Here is a 17,484-nt window from a genome sequence, read left to right as displayed (position 1 = left end):
GGCCGGGGCGAGAGGGGAGGGCAGAGGGCGCCCGGCGACAGCGCGGAGCCCGGCCCCCGCCCCCCAAGGCCGCCGCCTCTAATCTGCACTCGGAGCCGGGGCGCTGGCTGACGTCACCTGCCCCCGAGCCGCGTGCGCTGATTGGCTGCAGGTGACGTCATGGGCTTTTTTCGCTCGGCATGACCTCATCCCCGCCGGCGGCCCCGCCCTCCGCCCCGGGCCTGTCACTCGCGGCCGAGCGCGGCGGCCAAGCCGGCTCCGCGGCCCCCGCCCCCCGCCCGCCGGACGCCGGACCCCGAGCCCGAGCCCGAGCCGGAGCAGCCCCGGTCGCGCCCGCCGAGCCGCGGGGTGGGATGCGCGCGTGCCCGCCCGCAGTGCGCGCGCTCGGGCCCGTGCGAGCGCTCCCCGCGGCGGCGGCGACGGCGGCGACCCGCGCGCTACCCCGGCCCCGGCTGCGCGGGCCCCCGCCGGGCCCATGGGCTGCGCGGCGGAGCGGGCGCGCTGAGCGCAGCGCGGGTCCCGGGTGCCGCCCTGAGGCGAGCGAGAGCGAGGTGAGCGGGGCGCCGGTGGGGCTGAGGGGCGCGCGGGGCGCCGGGGGGCTGAGGGGCGCGCGGGGCGCCGGCGGGGCCAGGGGGAGGGGTGGCGCGCGGGGCGCCGGGGGCCTGAGGGGACCCGCGGGGCTCCGGGGTCCTGAGGGGACGCGCGGGGCGCCGGGGAGCTGGGGGCTCACCGTCGCGCGGGCCGGGTGGGCGCTGCATCGGGAGCGCTCGGGGGACTGCGCGCGGCGGGCACGGGGAAGAGGAGACGGCCTGGAGGTGAGCGGCCCCCACCGGCTCTCAGGGGCGCCGCGGACCCGACCGAGAAGTCCTTCCCCCGCCTCCCGCGGCGCCCCGCGAACCCCGGCCCGGCACACACCCGGCCACCGCTTCGCCGCCTTTCTCCGCGCGATTCTTTCTTATTTTGGTGGGGGAGGGGCATGAATTAAGGACGAGGACGAGCGTGGAGACTGAGAGGGGACCTCGCCGAGCCCCGTGTGCCCCCCGAAAAGCCCCCCGACAGGGACCAGGATTGGAGAGGATCGTCCTTTCCAGGGCCGGTCGTGGAGATGCGGCGGCCTGGGCCGTAGGAGCTGAGGGCGTTCGGCGGGTGGCAGCCTCAGGAGAGGCTCGCTCCGTGTCCGGCCTTCTCCCCTGTCTTGCCAGGCTGCCGTGGGCACCCCCACCTCGGGGAGCTCAGCCGGCCTCTGCGGAATAAAGGCCGGCCGCCAGCCTGCTGCAGAAACGGCGGGTGCTGGGGGAGGGGCTGGCACTGCCAGGCTGAGTGCAACCGGCCTCCTTCAGCCTGTGCGCCCACCTTGGGGTGAGGGGTATGTAATAGTCTGGCCTGGAAGGGACATGGCAGAAATGGGCCCAGCCCGCACGAGGTCATCCCTTCTGGGAGAATTTACCTTCTGATTTCCTGCTGCAAAAAATGTACTGGCTTTGCCACGGGGAGCACTGGGGCCTGGGCACTGCACTGATGGGTCGGGGGGCGGGCGGCCTCCCAGGATGAAGGAGAAAGGTGGAGGATGGAGTGTGCAGTCTGCGGTTTTCTTGTGCCACTTGGTGAAGGGGAGGGCGGTTCTTCCTGTCTTGTGCCCTCTGCTCCTGGGGGTCTGTGGAGGTCTGAGGGACTGTCCGTTCCCAGCGTCTCCCCGAGTCCTTGCTCCCACGGCAGCCCAGGGAACACGGGTAGCATCCAGCACCCCTGTCCTGCCCCAGGAGAGTAGGTGTCCCTGGCATTTGCTCCTCAGATCGTTGATAAGCATCCGCCAAAGATGGCCAGGTCACGTGACCAGGGACTGGGAGTTCGTCCTGAGGTCTAACTGAAATACCTCCTGCTGTAGCCAGCTTAGGGCCCTGGGAGAGTTGCTAGGCAGGTTCTAGTCCCCTGCTGCTCTCGGGAAGCTTCCTGGGTCCCAGAGGCTGCCTCTGGAAAGGGCAGGTTCCAGGCACAGAGATGCAGAAAGATGTTTGAAGCCCCTTTCTGCACCAGGACCCTTCCCAGCATCACCTCTCCTCTAGGCTGAGGCTGACCTTGAGGCCCAGAAGCTGTAACCAGACAGAGAGCTCTGGGGACCGGGGGCCGGGGGTGGAGGAAGTGGAGGTTGTCTGCCTGTCTCCTAGATGTGCAGCTCCTAGGGAGAGGAGAGGAAGGGGCGAGCCCACAGCAAGAGTGATGAGGCTTGGGCTCTGAGCGTCAGACTACACAGGCGGAGGCCCCCTCTGCCTGAACCCTCAGACAGAGACTGGTAGGTGCTGGCCCAGGCAGGTAGCATGGCGGAGGGGTGCCCAGTAGAAGTCCTGCAGATCAGCCAGGCTAAAACCAGCCAGACAGGAGCAGAGGAAGCCGGGATTGGTGCGTCCTGAGCCTGCCTCCCGGAGGACCCTTGGGCCAACCCCTCCGGTCCCAGTTCAGCCCCAACCCCTGGGCACTGAGGGGTAGATCCCACCCCACTGTCTCCCAAGTCCATAGCCTCCCTAGGTCAGGCTGGCTCTGCCTGGCCTTGCCAAGAGCAGCCAGGACAGAGTGGACGCAGCTTGGGTCCTGTGCCAATCATCTCAGAGAGCTGGGGGGGGGGCGGCGCAGAGAGCAACCCTGGTGAGCACGTGGGCCCCCTGCCTGGGAGAGGTCACCCCCTGCCAGCCTCTCTCCTGGCTTCCTGAGGGTAGTAGTTTCTGCCTCCAAGCCTGCCCCAGGGTCAGAGTGAGCCAGACACCCAGCACCCGGGGTCTGTCCGCCGTCAGCTCTGCCTGAGGCCTGCCTTTGTGACTGGGCTCGGCCAGGCCGGAGCCACGCTGAGTGGTGGCCACAGTCGCTGTCCACCTGTCTCTGGGGGTCCCGTGTTCCCCCGATGCTGAGCACAAAGTGCCATGGTGAGGATGCCCCTAGCTGGGAGTTTTCTGGTCGTACACGTGCTGAGGGACACGGATGTCCCTCTCGGAGGCCGTGGGAGCCGGTGAGGAGAGGCTGTGGCTGCATCTGGGGCTGGGGCGTGCTGGGATCTAGGGCACTCGCGTGCAGAAGGTGAGGACGCATGCGTGCAGTGACCACATGAATGTGTACACACATTGTCATGTGAATCATGGCACACAGGGCTGGGATGGATTGTGGGAACAGGGTAAGTACCACGCCCTGAGCGTGATCAGTGTGCAAAGGGCTGTGTCCAGCCTGTATTTCACATGAGGGCCAGGCAGCGCCGTGTACCGGGGAGGCGGTGCCTGTGGCCTCCCAGGCCTGGCCCCCCTGGCGGGTGGGGAGGGGAGGGGCTCCTCCTGCTTCTGGCCTGGGACCCGCTGTCTCCCTGTCTGGTGGGGCTCTACCTGCTCCCTCCCCAGGGGAGGGGTCTTGGCAGAGCCTACAGGTGGTCCTTAAAAGCGAGGAGGCCCAAGCCCCTACCACGTGTTTCCTCTGCACCCACCTGGCCTATTGCAGCATCTCCACCCCTCCCTGCTTTGCCCAGCTCTGGGCCCTGGTCTGAGTGTTGCAGCTGGGGAGGTGAAGGGTCTGCCCAAGGAGGGCCTGGGGGCCAGGTGCCCACCCAGGGGGCCAGCACGGTGCAGGAGGTCTCACCCAGGAAGGGCAGGGCTCCCTGGGATGGGAGGTGACAGGAGGGTTAGGACCAGGTGGGGTGGGTGGGGGTGGTCCCGCCCAGCTGCTGGGCACCTGAGGGTGGGAGCGGGCGAGGAGAGGACCTGGCTCTGCAGCTCCGCCTGCTGCCGCAGGAGCAGCGGTTGCCTGGCACCCCTGCTGTTGCCATGGCAACAACGGAGGTGCCAACTTGCTAATGAGTCCCCCTCAGCTGTGAATAACAATACTACAGTGGTTAATAGGGCCAAGCCAGAGGCTCCTCAGGAGCCAGGTGGGGACCAGGTACCAGACGGACGCGCGAGCCAGCCGTCCGCCCATCCCGCCCCTGCCCGCCCCCCTCCATGGGTCTCGGGCCTCGCCTCCCTGCCCCTCCACCAGCCTCCTTTCCCCTCCGTGCAGTGGGCACCCCTCCACGCCCCTCCAGCCATGTAAGCACCTGAGGGCAGGGGCCAGCAGGCCAGCCGCAGGGGCAGCAAAGGCCTCCTCCCCTGCCCCGCCTTCCCCGGTGGGAGGACGCTCTGCCCGTGGTGTCCCCACTCCATGGACTCCTTGTTGGGGTCCTGGGCCTCTGGACTGGACATGGGCCCCACACCCCACGGTGGGAAGCTCTGCCCAGGTGGGTCAGGGGGGCCTGGAGGCGGAGCCTGTCCCAGCCTTGATGGGAGTCAGGCGAGAACTCAGGAAAAGCCTCTCGAAACAGCTCACCCAGGAATCGAGTCGGGGACCCCTGGGCACGCGACAGAGGCCTCAGAGCAGGCAGGGCCCCTCAGCAGGCAGACCCACTGTCTTGGCGTGGCCCTTGGGAGGGCAGGGCCCCATCTGCACCCCAGGCCTTGCCCCCACAGTGGAGGCGCCCAAGCGCCTGAGGAGCAGCATCTGTGACCAGGACCCCGAGGCCCCAGCACTGTCCAGGGCCTTCCTGGCACCTGCAGTGGCCCAGCCCTGGGCTGCCCATGCCAGGCGGGCTGGTCCCCGCCTGCCTTGCACCTACTCCTCTGTGGCCTCCGGCACCCCCTCACCAGCCTGGGAGCTTACCCCAAGGGCTGGCTCAGAGACGGTGGCTGCTGTCCGCAGGGTCATCACTGCTGCCTGAAAGGTGACACTCGTCCCCAGGTGCCGCACCCCAGCACCCTCTGTGGCTGCACACTGGGGGCTTACCAAGGGAGCTCCCTCGCTGGCCCTGCGGGGGAGTCCGTCTCCCAGCCTCCCCGCCCCCAAGGTGGCAGAGGAAAGACCCTAGGTGAACAGGGCAGCCGTGGGCCTGGTTCTGTCCAGTGTCCTTGATGTGACCTTGGGTTGATCCCACCCTCCCCCGAGCCTCAGTTTCCCCAGCTTTCGAGCAAACTCGTCATCCTAAAGATGCATGCCTCCCTGGGGGCTGTGAAGCCTGGGGGCGGGGGAGCGTTGAGAAAGGCCAGTCCTGGCAGGTGGGCCAGTGGTGGCAGAGACTTGGCACCAAATCAGAGGGGGCTTCCGCCCAGACTCTGGAGCCTCACGTCCCACCCACCTACTACGCCCTCCAGGCACCCCTGAGCCCGAGGGCCCTACACATGGCCACCTTCACTCACTGCTGACCACTGTCCTTGGGTGCCCCCCACCACACCACAACCCTTGGACCCACCAGGCCCCCAAAGGGGCCTCCTCGACCCCAGGGCACTGCTGTGTCTGGGGTGCCCCTCCGTGCTGTCTCCCCCATTCCGTAAGTGTGTGACCCAGCCCTGCAGGGGGAGGAGGCTGGCCCCCCGTCTATCTGAACCCTGGCCTGCAGAACTGGGACGCGGCGCTCCCAGGCGGGTCAGCGCCCCGCCCTCCACCCCATCCGGATGATCGGCTTATGGAGCCATCGGGCCAGCCACTCCGGCCAGAGAAGGAGCCGGTGGGAAGGGGCAGGCGGGGAGAGACCTGCGTCCCCAAGACAGGACAGGCGGCGCGGGGGCAGAAGGGGTGCTCTGAGAGGGGTGAGCGTCCAGGGGTCCTGGGCCCGGGGGAGGGACCCTCAGGCCTCATCCGGCCTGAGTCCCGCGGCCCTGCCTTCTGTGGTCCCCACTCTCCTTGCCATGTCCTGCTGAGAGGCTGGTGCTGTGACCTGGAGGGCACAGGACTGGATGGGCCACTCCCGAGCACCCTTCCTGGGGTCACAGACTCCAACAGGGGAGCAGCCAGCTTAGGGAGCCCGACCTCCACGAAGGAGCCAGAGGGAGCGAGAGCCCTCCCCACGGGCATGTGTCAGCCCCAGACGCGCTGCCACCTTCGGACCAGTGCCCTCACTAGCCCCTCTGAGGCCTGGGGGCCCGCGGCACCGCTGACCGTGCGCCTCTCCCCGCAGGTCTGGCGCCATGCCCGGGCACTCCAAACCCTAGGCCACATCCAGGCCGTTGGAGCTGCCCCTGCCCACTCCCGGGGTCACCCCTCCCCACTGCCCACTGCCACGCCATGGCTGGGGACCGGCTCCCGCGGAAGGTGATGGACGCCAAGAGGCTGGCCAGCCTGCTGCGGGGCGGGCCCGGGGGGCCGCTGGTCATCGACAGCCGCTCCTTCGTGGAGTACAACAGCTGGCACGTGCTCAGCTCCGTCAACATTTGCTGCTCCAAGCTGGTGAAGCGGCGGCTACAGCAGGGCAAGGTGACCATCGCTGAGCTGATCCAGCCTGCTGCGCGCAGCCAGGTACTCTGCCTGCCCGTCTCTCCGAGTCCTCCGGGAGCCTTCCCTTTTTCTGCTCTTGAAGCTGCACTGTGCTCCTCGGGGTCAGATTCCGAGCCATTGGCGGGCAGCACCCCTCTCCACCTTCGGACTACAAAAGCACCCCTCCGCAGGGCGACCCTCAGCCGACAGACTCAACACCCTCCTACTGGCTTCCCGCCCTCCCCGCAGAGCCACCGACCGCGTCCAGGTCCCCACTCAGCCCCACACGGAGGCCTCCACGCAGGGCCCAGCCAGGGGCCCAGAGAGGGGCGCTGAATGCAGGGGCGTGGTGTGGATGGGGGCAGGGGGCATGGGAGACGGACGAGCAGCGAGGGGGAGGCGGCCAGGCCCACTCTAACCACCCTGAGGGCTTAGAAGAGGACCGGACAGGTGGCTGAGGGGCTCACACAGGCGCAGGGGCATCTAGCCCCCGGTCTTTCCCCGCTGGGGTCTTGAGGATCAGGAATCCTCTCCGTGGCCCCCAAGACCGTCTCTGGTCACCTGTGGTCAACAGTTGTCTCTGTTCCCCAGGGGCATCGAGCCCACGTCGGACTGTGACCCGGGAAGGCCGCATGGGGGAGGTGTGGCTTGCCAGGCAGCCCAGAGGCTCAGGGAGGGGTCTTGGTCACCGGCCCTGCTCAGGGCAGAGCTGGGGTGTGAGAGGAGCCAGACGGGAGTCCCCTGCTGCCTCCAGTGAGGGGAATCCGGTGATGAATAACCCCCAGCAAGCCCTCGGCCAGAATGCTCTCCCATTGGCTGTCGGTGACATCATCGGCCCAGGGCTGGCAGCTCAGCAGGCTTAAGGGCTGAGTGTGCTGGGGGCGGGCCACCAGCTGCTCTGGGCCCAGTGGCTCACATCTGGGCCCCCGGGTCGGCAGCGGAGAGGGGAGGGCCGGTGGGCTCCAGCTTCGCAGCGCTGCCGCCGGGACGGCTGGGGGCGAGGAGGGCCTGCTGCAGCCCCCGGTGGCCCCATCACAGCCCAGACCCAGAGGTCCCCCCACCCGGCCTTCAGAATCCCCGAAGCGTGCCTCCTGGGAGCCAGCCAGGCTCCTTGTGCCCCTGAGGTCAGGGCGCCCGCATGCGCCTCCCGGGAGCTCACGCCTGCCCCACGTCTCCTCCGCAGGGGCTGGGCCCCGGTGTCTGCTAACCGCCCCTGTGAGCATGGCTTCCTCGGGGGGCTGTCCCCCGACCCTCCCTGCTCCAGGGGGCTGCCCGGTGGCTGCACATTCACAGCTGTCCTGGTGGGCACCGCGGCTGGGTGCCTGCCCTCCCTGCCCCCGAGGCACCGCAGGGACAGGCCCCCCTTTCCATCACCTGAGCAGCAGCAGCGGAGGCGGCAGGGGATGGGGCGACTGGTGGGTGCCTGGCCCCCCTGACCTCTGCCCTCTGCCCAGGTGGAGGCCGCGGAGCCTCAGGACGTGGTGGTCTACGACCAGAGCACCCGGGACGCCAGCGTGCTGGCCGCGGACAGCTTCCTGTCCCTCCTGCTCAGCAAGCTCGACGGCTGCTTCGACAGCGTGGCCATCCTCACAGGTGCCTTCCTGAGGGCCTCTCCCTGCCCGGCGGCAGGGCGGTGGGGGGGGGTCCACTGTCCAAAGGGTCGCGTTCCGGATCGGCCTCTGCTCTCCTCTCTAAGCCCAGAGCCCAGCGTCTGCTGGGGTCGGGGGGCCCAGTGGGGGCGAAGCTCGGGAGCTCTGAGGTCTCAAGGACTTCGCCGACCCCCTCCCCCGGGCCCCCACACTTCAGGTCCCCCCTCCAGCGTGGGCCCAGGCCCACCACGAGCAGGTGAGACACGGGCAGCGGGAAACCCCGACACAGGCCTGAGGCACGGGAGATGGGGGGGATCTAGGCAAAGACCTGGTGTGCCTTGGAAGCTACCCCCCCACACACACATGTGAGCACACTCACACGGTCTGAGGGAGGAGACACAGGCCCCACCCTGGGGAAACCCCAGTCTGAGCCGGAATTGGTCCCCCACTGGGGGGTCCTCTGAATGCTCCAGCTGGCACAGGTAGCCTAGCAACCGCCTACTTGATCACCACCACTATCTGGCGGGCCGGTGGAGGTCCCCATGGGGCTTCCATTTCCCCTAATCAGGCTGGCCAGCCCCCTCCCCAGCTGGCCCAGGGCCTGTCCCTGAGATATGCAACCTCCCTGCCTGGGTGCCCTGGGCTACAGCAGGAGGGGGGTGGGGGAAGGGCCCACACCGGCATCACCCCACATCACACAGCTCTAGGCTGCTTCTCTTCATTCTGACACCCTCCCTGAGCACCTGCTGAGCACGACGAGCGTGGGGGCACCAGGCTGGCCCTCCTGTGAGGAGACGGGCTGCAGACTGCTCCTCCAGCTGCGGGAGCCGGGGCTCCAGGCAGACCCCTCAGAGGAGGGGTCCCATGAGTGTGTGCTGTGCCCTCCATGTGTGGATGGGGTGTGTGTGCGTGTGTGAGCTCTGGGCAGACCTCTCGGGAAGGGTCCCGTGTGTGTGTGTGTGTGTGAGTGTGTATGCGTGTGTGAGCTCTGGGCAGACCTCTCAGAGGAGGGGTCCCATGAGCGTGTGCTGTGCCCTCCATGTGTGGATGGGGTGTGTGTGCGTGTGTGAGCATGTGTGAGCTCTGGGCAGACCTCTCAGGGGAGGGGTCGCGTGTGTGTGTGTGTGAGTGTGTGTACGTGTGTGAGCTCTGGGCAGACGTCTCAGAGGAGGGGTCCCGCGAGTGTGTGCTGTGCTCACCATGTGTGGATGGGGTGTGTGGGTGTGGGTGTGGGTGAGTGTGTGTGTGGGTGAGTGTGTGTGTGTATGCGCCTGTGTGAGCTCTGGGAACCAGAAGGCACAGAGATGCAGAGCTGACACAGCTGACATACCCTGGGGCTGTGTGGCCGAGCGGTGGGGAGTATCACAGGTGTCCCGGTCTGCCGGCAGTCCCCCGGGGAGCCCCGGTGTGTGTGCGCACGCGCGTGTGTGCCGTCGCTACAAGTGACACCAGAGGCCCTCCGGGAAGTTTGAGGAGAGGGTCCCGGAGTGGCGGCCCCCTTACCCCTCGGCTGGCCAGAGCCCTACTGGTCTGTTCCCGGTAGGCTGGGTGGGACGTCCCCGCGACCGGGCTGTGCCCCGTCCCAGGGTTAGAGTGTTTCCCCGAGGACCAAGCCAGAGAGCAGTCATGACCCACCTGTGAGGAGGGACCAGGCTTGGGGCAGCGCCCACCTGAACCCTGGAGAAGGGCAGGGCCGCGGGGTTAGAGGCAGGCCGTCGGCCCAGCGAGCTAGGCACCCGGGGCGGGCTGGGCAGACGCCCCGCGGGAAGGACAGACCCCCTCCCTGGGTGGGCGGAGGGGCGCCAGGAAGACGCGCGGCACAGCCAAGGAGAAGGGAACTCCAGCGCCGGCGCTTTGCGGGAGCGGGCGGCGGAAGGGGGCCGCGCCGGGGTCCGGAGCCGGTGCCCAGACCACGCCGCGCCCCTCCCGCACGGCTGCTGGCCGGCGACGCCCGGCGGGGATGGGAAAGCGCGCCTGGCCCTTTAAGCGGCGCGCGGCCCTGCGGAATGCGGGCCGGTGTGGTCGCCGCAGGCCACCCGGCCCGTGCGCGCTGCCCTCGGACTCCGGCCGAAGACTGCGGCGCTCGCGGCCCCTGCGCGGAGAGCGGGTGCAGCCCCAGCCCCGGACTGCGGCGGGCAGTGGGGGCTCCCGGGCTTCTCCTGATCTACAAGGCATGGGGGGTTGGTTACCCTACCGAAGGAGGGTGCCCTGAAGAGCCTTAGGAGATCTGGGCACCTCCCCAGGTCCTGAGAGGGCTGCGCCGGGGTGGGGGAGTGGGGGACAGAGGGTCCAGGGCTGCTGGCACTGATGCTGCCCATCCCATGTCACCCATGGGAGGAGTCTCTAGGGAGCACTCCAAGCTGCCTGACTCTGCCTGGAGGGCGTTCTTGGGGGTTCCAGAAATTGCAGCAAAGGCTGGCAGATCTCTGCCCCTCCTAGAGGCTCTCCTTAGGAAGAAGGGGTTCCTGGTGGAATTCTCCACCCCACACACTTGCCTGTCTTTGCTGCTGAGAGAGCAGAGGACAGGAACTGGCAGAGAAGGGTCTTCAGAGCATGAGGCAGGCCCCGCCCCTCCCCCACGGGCACTGTCCCCCAGTCCCAGCAGCCAGGGGTCCCTGCTCTGGACAGTGAGCCGGGGCCCTGCACAGCCTCCCCTCGCAGGGCCTGAGTGGCAGTGCTGGTGCCACTGTCACCTGCTTCTCTCTGTCCAGCCAGTAGGCTCCCCTCCAAGGCTGATACCCCCATGCCCCTAGCCTGGAAGTCGTGGTCCCCCAAAGTCCAGCCTTTGTTAGGGTCACCGGGAGTGCACGAGGCAGCCACTCTGGTTTCACTGAGCTGGGTCAGCAGTGAAGAGCGAGGTCACCAGGCATCTCTGTCCTCAGGAATCAGCCAGGTCTGGCACCAGCTGCCTCTGCAGGCCCCCGCCTCGCCCCCCTGCCTCCTCCTCAGGACACGGTCGGCCGTGGCCTGATTGTTTGCTTATCTACTTCCATGGACCTCAGCGCGGTGTCTGGGGCAGGCAGGACCAGGACACTGAAGCCCGAGGTCACTCGCTGAGCCAGACATGTGCCCGTGGGTCCCCCTCAGCCCCTTCCTGACCAGCAGAGGGGCTCCTTCTGCCCACGTGCTGTCCAGCGCACACGCACAGGCAAGGAGGCAGGACACACAGCGGCCACGTGTAGAGCGTGTGGCCCGCGTGCTCCATGCTCCAGTCCCCAGCGCTCCCTTCTCAGCCCAGCCTCTGCTCCTCCGTTGTCTCCTGCTGGGTGGAATGGAGCCCTAACCCGAGCGCACATGCCCCTGTGGGCTGTGCCAGCTCCAGATAGTGATGTCATGCCCGGGGCAGGGGGGAGGAGTGGCCCTCAGAAGCCCTTGCCTCTCTGTCCTGGCATCCAAGCCTGGCCCAGGGCTCCTGGCCAACTGGAGCGATTGCATCAGCCCTGGGGGAGAGGCGGGAAGGCCCAGCCTGGCCCCACGACATGGCGTGAAGACCCCTGTGGCCTCTGAACCCACCTGGGCCCTGTGCGTGCTGGCTGGTCATTTGTGCTGGCCTCCACTTTTATGGGCATCACAGCAGCGTCCTGAGGGAGGCCAGCCCCTGATTGGCGTGAGGAAGAATGTGGCTTAGGGGCAGGTGATGGGAACGTGCCAGCCTGGCTCCCTCCAGGGCCAGCATGGAGATCAGGTGCTCCAGCCAGGGGCTTGCCGGCAGCCTGGGCTAGGGTCTGGGTGGAGAGGCTGGGCAGCCGCTTTCCTACCCCAACCCCCTGACACGTATCTCATCCATCCACCTGCAGGGGGCTTTGCCACCTTCTCCTCCTGCTTCCCCGGCCTCTGTGAGGGCAAGCCTGCTACCCTGCTTCCCATGAGCCTCTCCCAGCCCTGCCTCCCTGTGCCCAGCGTGGGCCTGACCCGCATCCTGCCTCACCTCTACCTGGGCTCTCAGAAGGACGTCCTGAACAAGGTGCGTGTCAGCGGGAGCCCGGAGCTGCTCCTGGGCTGGGCTGGGCTGGGGCCGCGGGGGGAGCTGACCATTGACGTAGGGGTAGATACGCCTGGGTGTGGGCATGCCGGTGGCTTCACAGGCTGGGGGCACAGGAGGACCCCAGAGGGCCCGGCCCGACCAGGGCAGGGCGGGGGCAGGGCCTGGCAGGGCTGGGCAGAGAGGCGGCTCCCTGCCCCTTTGGCTCTGCAGCCTACATGCCAGACTGCTGATGTCACTGGGCCCCTGGCCAGCCCTGAAAGAACCCCGTGTTTTAAAAATGGTGACGCGGAAAGAGGGTAAAGCCACCGCCCAGGCAGCGCAGCCTTAAAATTCCCCACGCAGGCTGCGGGCGGGCCTTGAAGGGGAGGGGCCCCGACCCCTCTCCACCGAGCCAGGGGCTTTCAGGCTCTGCAGTGGGAGGGGGGGCCTCCCAGAACCAGATTCCAAGTCCCCAGGAGCCGGACCCCTGCCTCCTGGGCATCCCAGTTTTCGGCCTCCTGCCTGGCTGCACCCACTTCCACCCTGTTCCCTACCCTCCCAGGATCTGATGACCCAAAACGGAATAAGCTACGTCCTCAACGCCAGCAACTCCTGCCCCAAGCCCGACTTCATATGCGAGAGCCGTTTCCTGCGCATTCCCATCAATGACAACTACTGTGAAAAGCTGCTGCCCTGGCTGGACAAGTCCATCGAGTTCATCGGTGAGGTGGCCGGCACCCTCTCGCCCAGGCCCGGGGAGGGCTGGTAGGCGGGGGAGGGCGGGAGAAACCTGGGGGGAGGGAAGCGCTGTGCGGCCCCCGCCCTCACGTGGACCCCTGCCCCCAGATAAAGCCAAGCTGTCCAGCTGCCAAGTCATCGTCCACTGTCTGGCCGGCATCTCCCGCTCTGCCACCATCGCCATCGCCTACATCATGAAGACCATGGGGATGTCATCGGACGACGCCTACAGGTAGCCCCGCCCTCTCCACCCGCTCACCCCGCCCTAGCCCGCGGAGCCACTGTTCCCCGTGGGGAGGGGGCCGAGCCCAGCCCCGGCCCACCGGGGTCTGCCCAGCGGCTAGGTGCCCCCGAGTGGGCAGGGGGGCGGGGAAGAGCCTGGGGAGCTGCCTGGCCCGGCCGGAGCCCTGCTCGCATCCTGCGGCTCTCCCCCAGGTTCGTGAAGGACCGGCGCCCGTCCATCTCGCCCAACTTCAATTTCCTGGGCCAGCTGCTGGAGTACGAGCGCAGCCTGAAGCTGCTGGCCGCCCTGCAAGGCGACGGGACGTCCCACCCCGGGACCCCGGAGCCCCTGCCGGGCCCTGCCGCCCCACTGCCGCCGCCGCCGCCACCACCGCCACCACCTACCTCAGAGAATGCCGCCACCGGGAGCGCAGCGGCCGCCGCCTCCAGGGAGGCTGCACAGACGGGGGGTGTAGAGGCCCCCGGCCCCGCCCCGGCCACCAGCGCGCTGCAGCAGGGCCTGCGCGGCCTGCATCTCTCCTCCGACCGCCTCCAGGACACCAACCGCCTCAAGCGCTCCTTCTCGCTGGACATCAAGTCGGCCTACACCCCGAGCCGGCGGCCCGACGACCCCGGGCCCCTGGACCCCGGAGAGGCCCCCAAGCTCTGCAAACTGGACAGCCCGTCCGGCGGCACGTTGGGCCTGCCCTCCCCAAGCCCCGACAGCCCGGACGCGGCGTCCGAGCCGCGCCCCCGGCTCCGCCGGCGGCCCCGGCCCCCAGCCGGCTCCCCGGCCCGCTCCCCGGCTCACAGCCTCGGCCTGAACTTCGGCGATGCCACCCGACAGACTCCGCGGCACGGCCTCTCGGCCCTGTCAGCGCCCGGGTTGCCCGGCCCTGGCCAGCCGGCCGGCCCCGGGGGCTGGGCGCCGCCGCTCGACTCCCCGGGTACTCCCTCCCCCGACGGGCCCTGGTGCTGCAGCCCCGAGGGCGCGCAGGGCGCTGGCGGCGCGCGATTCGCACCCTTCGGCCGGGCCGGGGGGCCGGGCGCGAGCGGCGGCGACCTGCGGCGGCTGGAGGCGGCGAGGCCCGAGGCCCGGGACGCGAGGACCGGCTGGCCCGACGAGCCGGCCCCCGAGACGCAGTTTAAGCGCCGGAGCTGCCAAATGGAGTTCGAGGAGGGCATGGTGGAGGGGCGCGCGCGCGGCGAGGAGCTGGCCGCGCTGGGCAAGCAGGGCAGCTTCTCGGGCAGCGTGGAGGTCATCGAGGTGTCCTGACCGCGGCCGGAGCGGCCTCTGCGAGGACGCGGCGCCCTGAGCCTTTGGCTGCCTTCGACTGGGCCCGCTATAAATATATATTATATATAATGCAAAGAAAGGTAAATGGTTTTACTGCGATTTTTATCGAGAAGTAAATATTTCAATTTTTTATTTATTTAAGCTGTTCATTCTGGCAGTGATTTGGCAACAGGGCGGGCGGTCCTCGGAGCTCTATTTTTCCTGTCTGGTATTTAAACTGAAACCCACGTTTCTAAGCAATATGAGGCCACCTTCAGTTGCAAGCTGGGGTGCCAGGCCTGGGGTTCCCCTGCCCCCTCCCCCAGGAAACACTGCTGACCGTTGCAAAGAGGCTGCTGAGCTTTCGTGCACTTTTTACATAAGACAAGGGGAAAAAAGGATAAAAAACCTTTGCCGCAGACTGAGCCGCAGAGCCTCCCAGCCCCCCCCCCCACGTCCTCTCCTGCCTCTCCTTTCTCTGCCCCTCTCCCGGCTCCTCACCAAAGCCATAGGTGGGAGGGGGTGTCCCGGGAGCCGGGGGCCCCCCCGAGGAGGCGCTCACACCCCCCTGCCAGCTCCAGGTGCCAAGTTTCAGTGCTACCAAGGGCACCCCTGCTGCCCATCCCCCCAGCCTGTTGCCTGTCAGGTGTTGGGGGGCCAGGGTGGGGTCCGGAAGAGGGTAGCAGTGCCGAGAAGGGGGCTCTGAGTGTGAGGGGACGTGGGTCCCCAGGGCAGGGGTGGAGGTGGAATACCCCCACTCCTGTCTGAGCCTGGGTCCAGCTTCACGCGATTCAAGGAGGCTGCTACCCTCTCCTTCACTTTGTGGCGCCCCCCCCCCCAGCATCATCTGCCAGGTGGAGAGCGGGCAGAGGGGGAGCTTGGCCCTTGGGGGGCAGTGGGAATAGCTGGGCCAGCCAGTGCTGGCTCCACTGGTCGGAGGGCAGATAGATTCAGGGTATTGTTCTGCGGGTCGAGGCGCCTCTCAGAGGAGGTACCTCATGCCTCTTGGGGGGGATAGGTAGAGGCCTTCCCTCACTTGGGAGAGCCCCCTCCAGCTAAAGACCCCTCATGTGAGCAGATACTGGAGATGTCCCCCATGTCTGCCAGCCCCCACAGAGCCCTCGGAGGAGAAAAACCCCGCACACCCCTCTCCTGTGGAGCGCTCCCCTCTCAAGTCTCCCTGGTATCTTAGAGGTGACATGCCAGTCCCCAACCCCCATTAGCTTTTTGGCCCAGGTGGGCCAGCCTGGGGGTGAGGGCAGGAGAAAGGCCCCAGCTATCCTCACCCCCCACCCTCTTGGGTCAGGGGGACCCAAGGCTTTTGGCGGCAGGAGTGGGTGTCGCCCGACCTTCAGATGTCCTGGAGCGTCCAGGAGTGGATACTGGTCAACTTGGAAGAGGCCAAGGCTTGGCTGGAGGGGTGGCCTGGGCAAGGACTGAGTCCTTGGGCAGGTGGGGGGGGGTTGCCTGCCCCCAGCTGCCCTCCAGCTGTTTATTCTGTTCGTTCTTTTGACCCCAGCTCCTGTCCCGTCAAACCTCCTTTGAGCAAAAGTCCTGTTCCTGTTCCCTCTGTCCCCACCCCGTTCCTCCAAGAAAATAAGCTATCATTGTTGTATTTGCAATCTATGGATTAGAGGTTTAAGTATTTATTATTATTGGTTTATTATTATTATTATTATTGATTATGTAAATCTGCCTCCTGTCTGTCTATCACATTGGGTTTCTGAAGTGACCCTGGGTGTGGAGGATGCACTGTTCCCCCCTCCGCGCCCCTCGCCTGTGCTGTCCAGGAGACAGTGGTGGGGCCACTGGTTGAGCCCCACAACCCTGGGGGCAGGTCCCACGGCCCGTCCCCCTCCCTCCGTCCTTCTCCAGGGCTGCTGGTGCCCTGTGGCTTCTGGCCTGGGGCACATGGGGGCCTTTGCTCTCGAGACATTGGCTGAAGTGAACAGTTGTGAGGGGAGAAGTCCCTGTCTCAGCCCCCCAGCCCACGCCACTCCCCTTGTGGGGGCACCAGGCACCTGGCAAGAGCCCCTCCCTAGTCAATCCCACCCACTCCCTGGGGGGGGCGGAGTGGGTCCGCAGGGCCCTCCCCCCTCCTGCCGGCCCAGTGCCCTGGCATAGGGTCCCCTGAATGGACTTAGCCCCCTCCTATTATTTGCTGGAAAGTCCAGCGGAGGAGAGGTGGCAAGTCCCCCCGCACGGCTCCCGGTCCCTCTGGACTGGACCGCCCACCCACCTGCCTGCCCCTCCTCGCCGCCCCCTCCCCCAGCGTGGCCGCTCTCTGCTCCCTGTCCTGTCCCCTTCTTTTGTATTTGGAAACAACGTGTTGTAATAAATCCTGAGATGGGTGTTTTCTCCATGCGTCTGGCTGCCTCTTTCTTCAGGCTGGTGGGAGGTGGTGTGGAGGGGCTTCCTGGGGCCAGGAGGCGGGGGTATGGAGCCTGGAAAGCCAGACTGCCCCCTACTCATGGCTCTGAACCCAGAACTCTAAACCCAGGGGGCAGGGGCAGGGGGGAGGGGCAGGTGTAGGATGTAGGACAGCCCTTTTTTTGCTGTTTCAAGCTACTGAGAATTTAAATAACATAGGACTATATAAAAGGGAATCTCAGTTTTGGCCTTCAGCTCCCCCCACCCCCCTCTCCAGAAATAACTGCTGGGAGCAATTCCACACCTCCCTGCAGACCTCCATGTGTGTGTACGTGTGAGCAGCGTGTAAGTACACGCATATACCTACCACACAACAGCTCTTCCTTGTCGACAGAAATGGGGGTCCAGCTCTACAGAGCATCTGCAGCTAGCTTTTAGGGCGTTGTTTAAATTCCTTATTGAACGTGCAAGGCCCAAAGGCACTGAGGCCACCTGGTGGGAAGCACCCTGTGCGTCTCCAGCCCCGGGGTTGCTCTCCCTGGAGCCAGCGCCCCCTGCAGGCCTCCTTCCCTCTCTGCTTGGTGGCCGGCTGGAGTGTCTGTCCCCCGGCCGCCCACGCTCCGCCCACGCTGCAGCTCTGAGCATCCCCGTGGTGTCTCCTGGGACACATTCTAGACCTGACTCCCTTGGCTCCCTCCAAAGTTTGCCCAGCCATTACTATAACAGCGGCTCCGACGTACTGAGTGCTTGTGGTGTGCCAGGCACCACTCCCTGAATTTCCTGGGAACCTCATCTCTGGAGTCTCCAGACAGTGTCTCTAGCAGATCTGTGCCCTCTGCCCTGCCGTCCTCTGGCTAATGTGGCACAAGGTCTCCACTTGGGGGCCTGACTCTTCTTGGCGGTTTGACCTGCCTCTCCTGGGGACCCTCCGCCTTTCTGAGCCTAAACCAGTGACACCAGCCAGGCCTGCGTCTGTGCAAGTGTGTGTGACCACACACACAAGTACACATGAGCACACGTGCATGTGTGTGAGCACACACACTTGTGTGGTGTATGTGTGTTTCAGGAAGCAG

General features: G+C 66.7%; 1 protein-coding gene across 1 annotated transcript; it reads left to right on the top strand.

The window, feature by feature from the left end:
- The first annotated feature begins 212 nt into the window (after window positions 1-212).
- DUSP8 (dual specificity phosphatase 8) lies at window positions 213-16,398 on the top strand. Its single transcript, XM_081536597.1, has 7 exons — window positions 213-551; window positions 5,957-6,294; window positions 7,707-7,845; window positions 11,639-11,805; window positions 12,368-12,527; window positions 12,652-12,775; window positions 12,979-16,398. Exons 2-7 carry the CDS (start codon window positions 6,064-6,066, stop codon window positions 14,039-14,041), a joined length of 1,884 nt encoding a protein of 627 aa, XP_081392723.1. The 5' UTR covers window positions 213-551; window positions 5,957-6,063; the 3' UTR covers window positions 14,042-16,398.
- The last annotated feature ends 1,086 nt before the right edge of the window (window positions 16,399-17,484 follow it).

The sequence above is a fragment of the Giraffa tippelskirchi genome, chromosome 10 (genome assembly GCF_054371585.1).
Source record: "Giraffa tippelskirchi isolate mGirTip1 chromosome 10, T2T-mGirTip1v1.2.pri, whole genome shotgun sequence".
NCBI classification, from domain to species: domain Eukaryota; kingdom Metazoa; phylum Chordata; class Mammalia; order Artiodactyla; family Giraffidae; genus Giraffa; species Giraffa tippelskirchi.
The sequence above is the reverse complement of the archived record's forward strand: the minus strand, read 5'-3'. Positions and strand labels throughout refer to the sequence as shown.

Coding starts and splice junctions, on each gene's coding strand:
- DUSP8 (XM_081536597.1), top strand. CDS start 6,064: ATGGCTGGGGACCGGCTCCCGCGGAAGGTGATGGACGCCAAGAGGCTG. Junction 6,295..7,706: donor AGCCTGCTGCGCGCAGCCAG/GTACTCTGCCTG, acceptor CCCTCTGCCCAG/GTGGAGGCCGCGGAGCCTCA. Junction 12,528..12,651: donor CAAGTCCATCGAGTTCATCG/GTGAGGTGGCCG, acceptor CCCTGCCCCCAG/ATAAAGCCAAGCTGTCCAGC.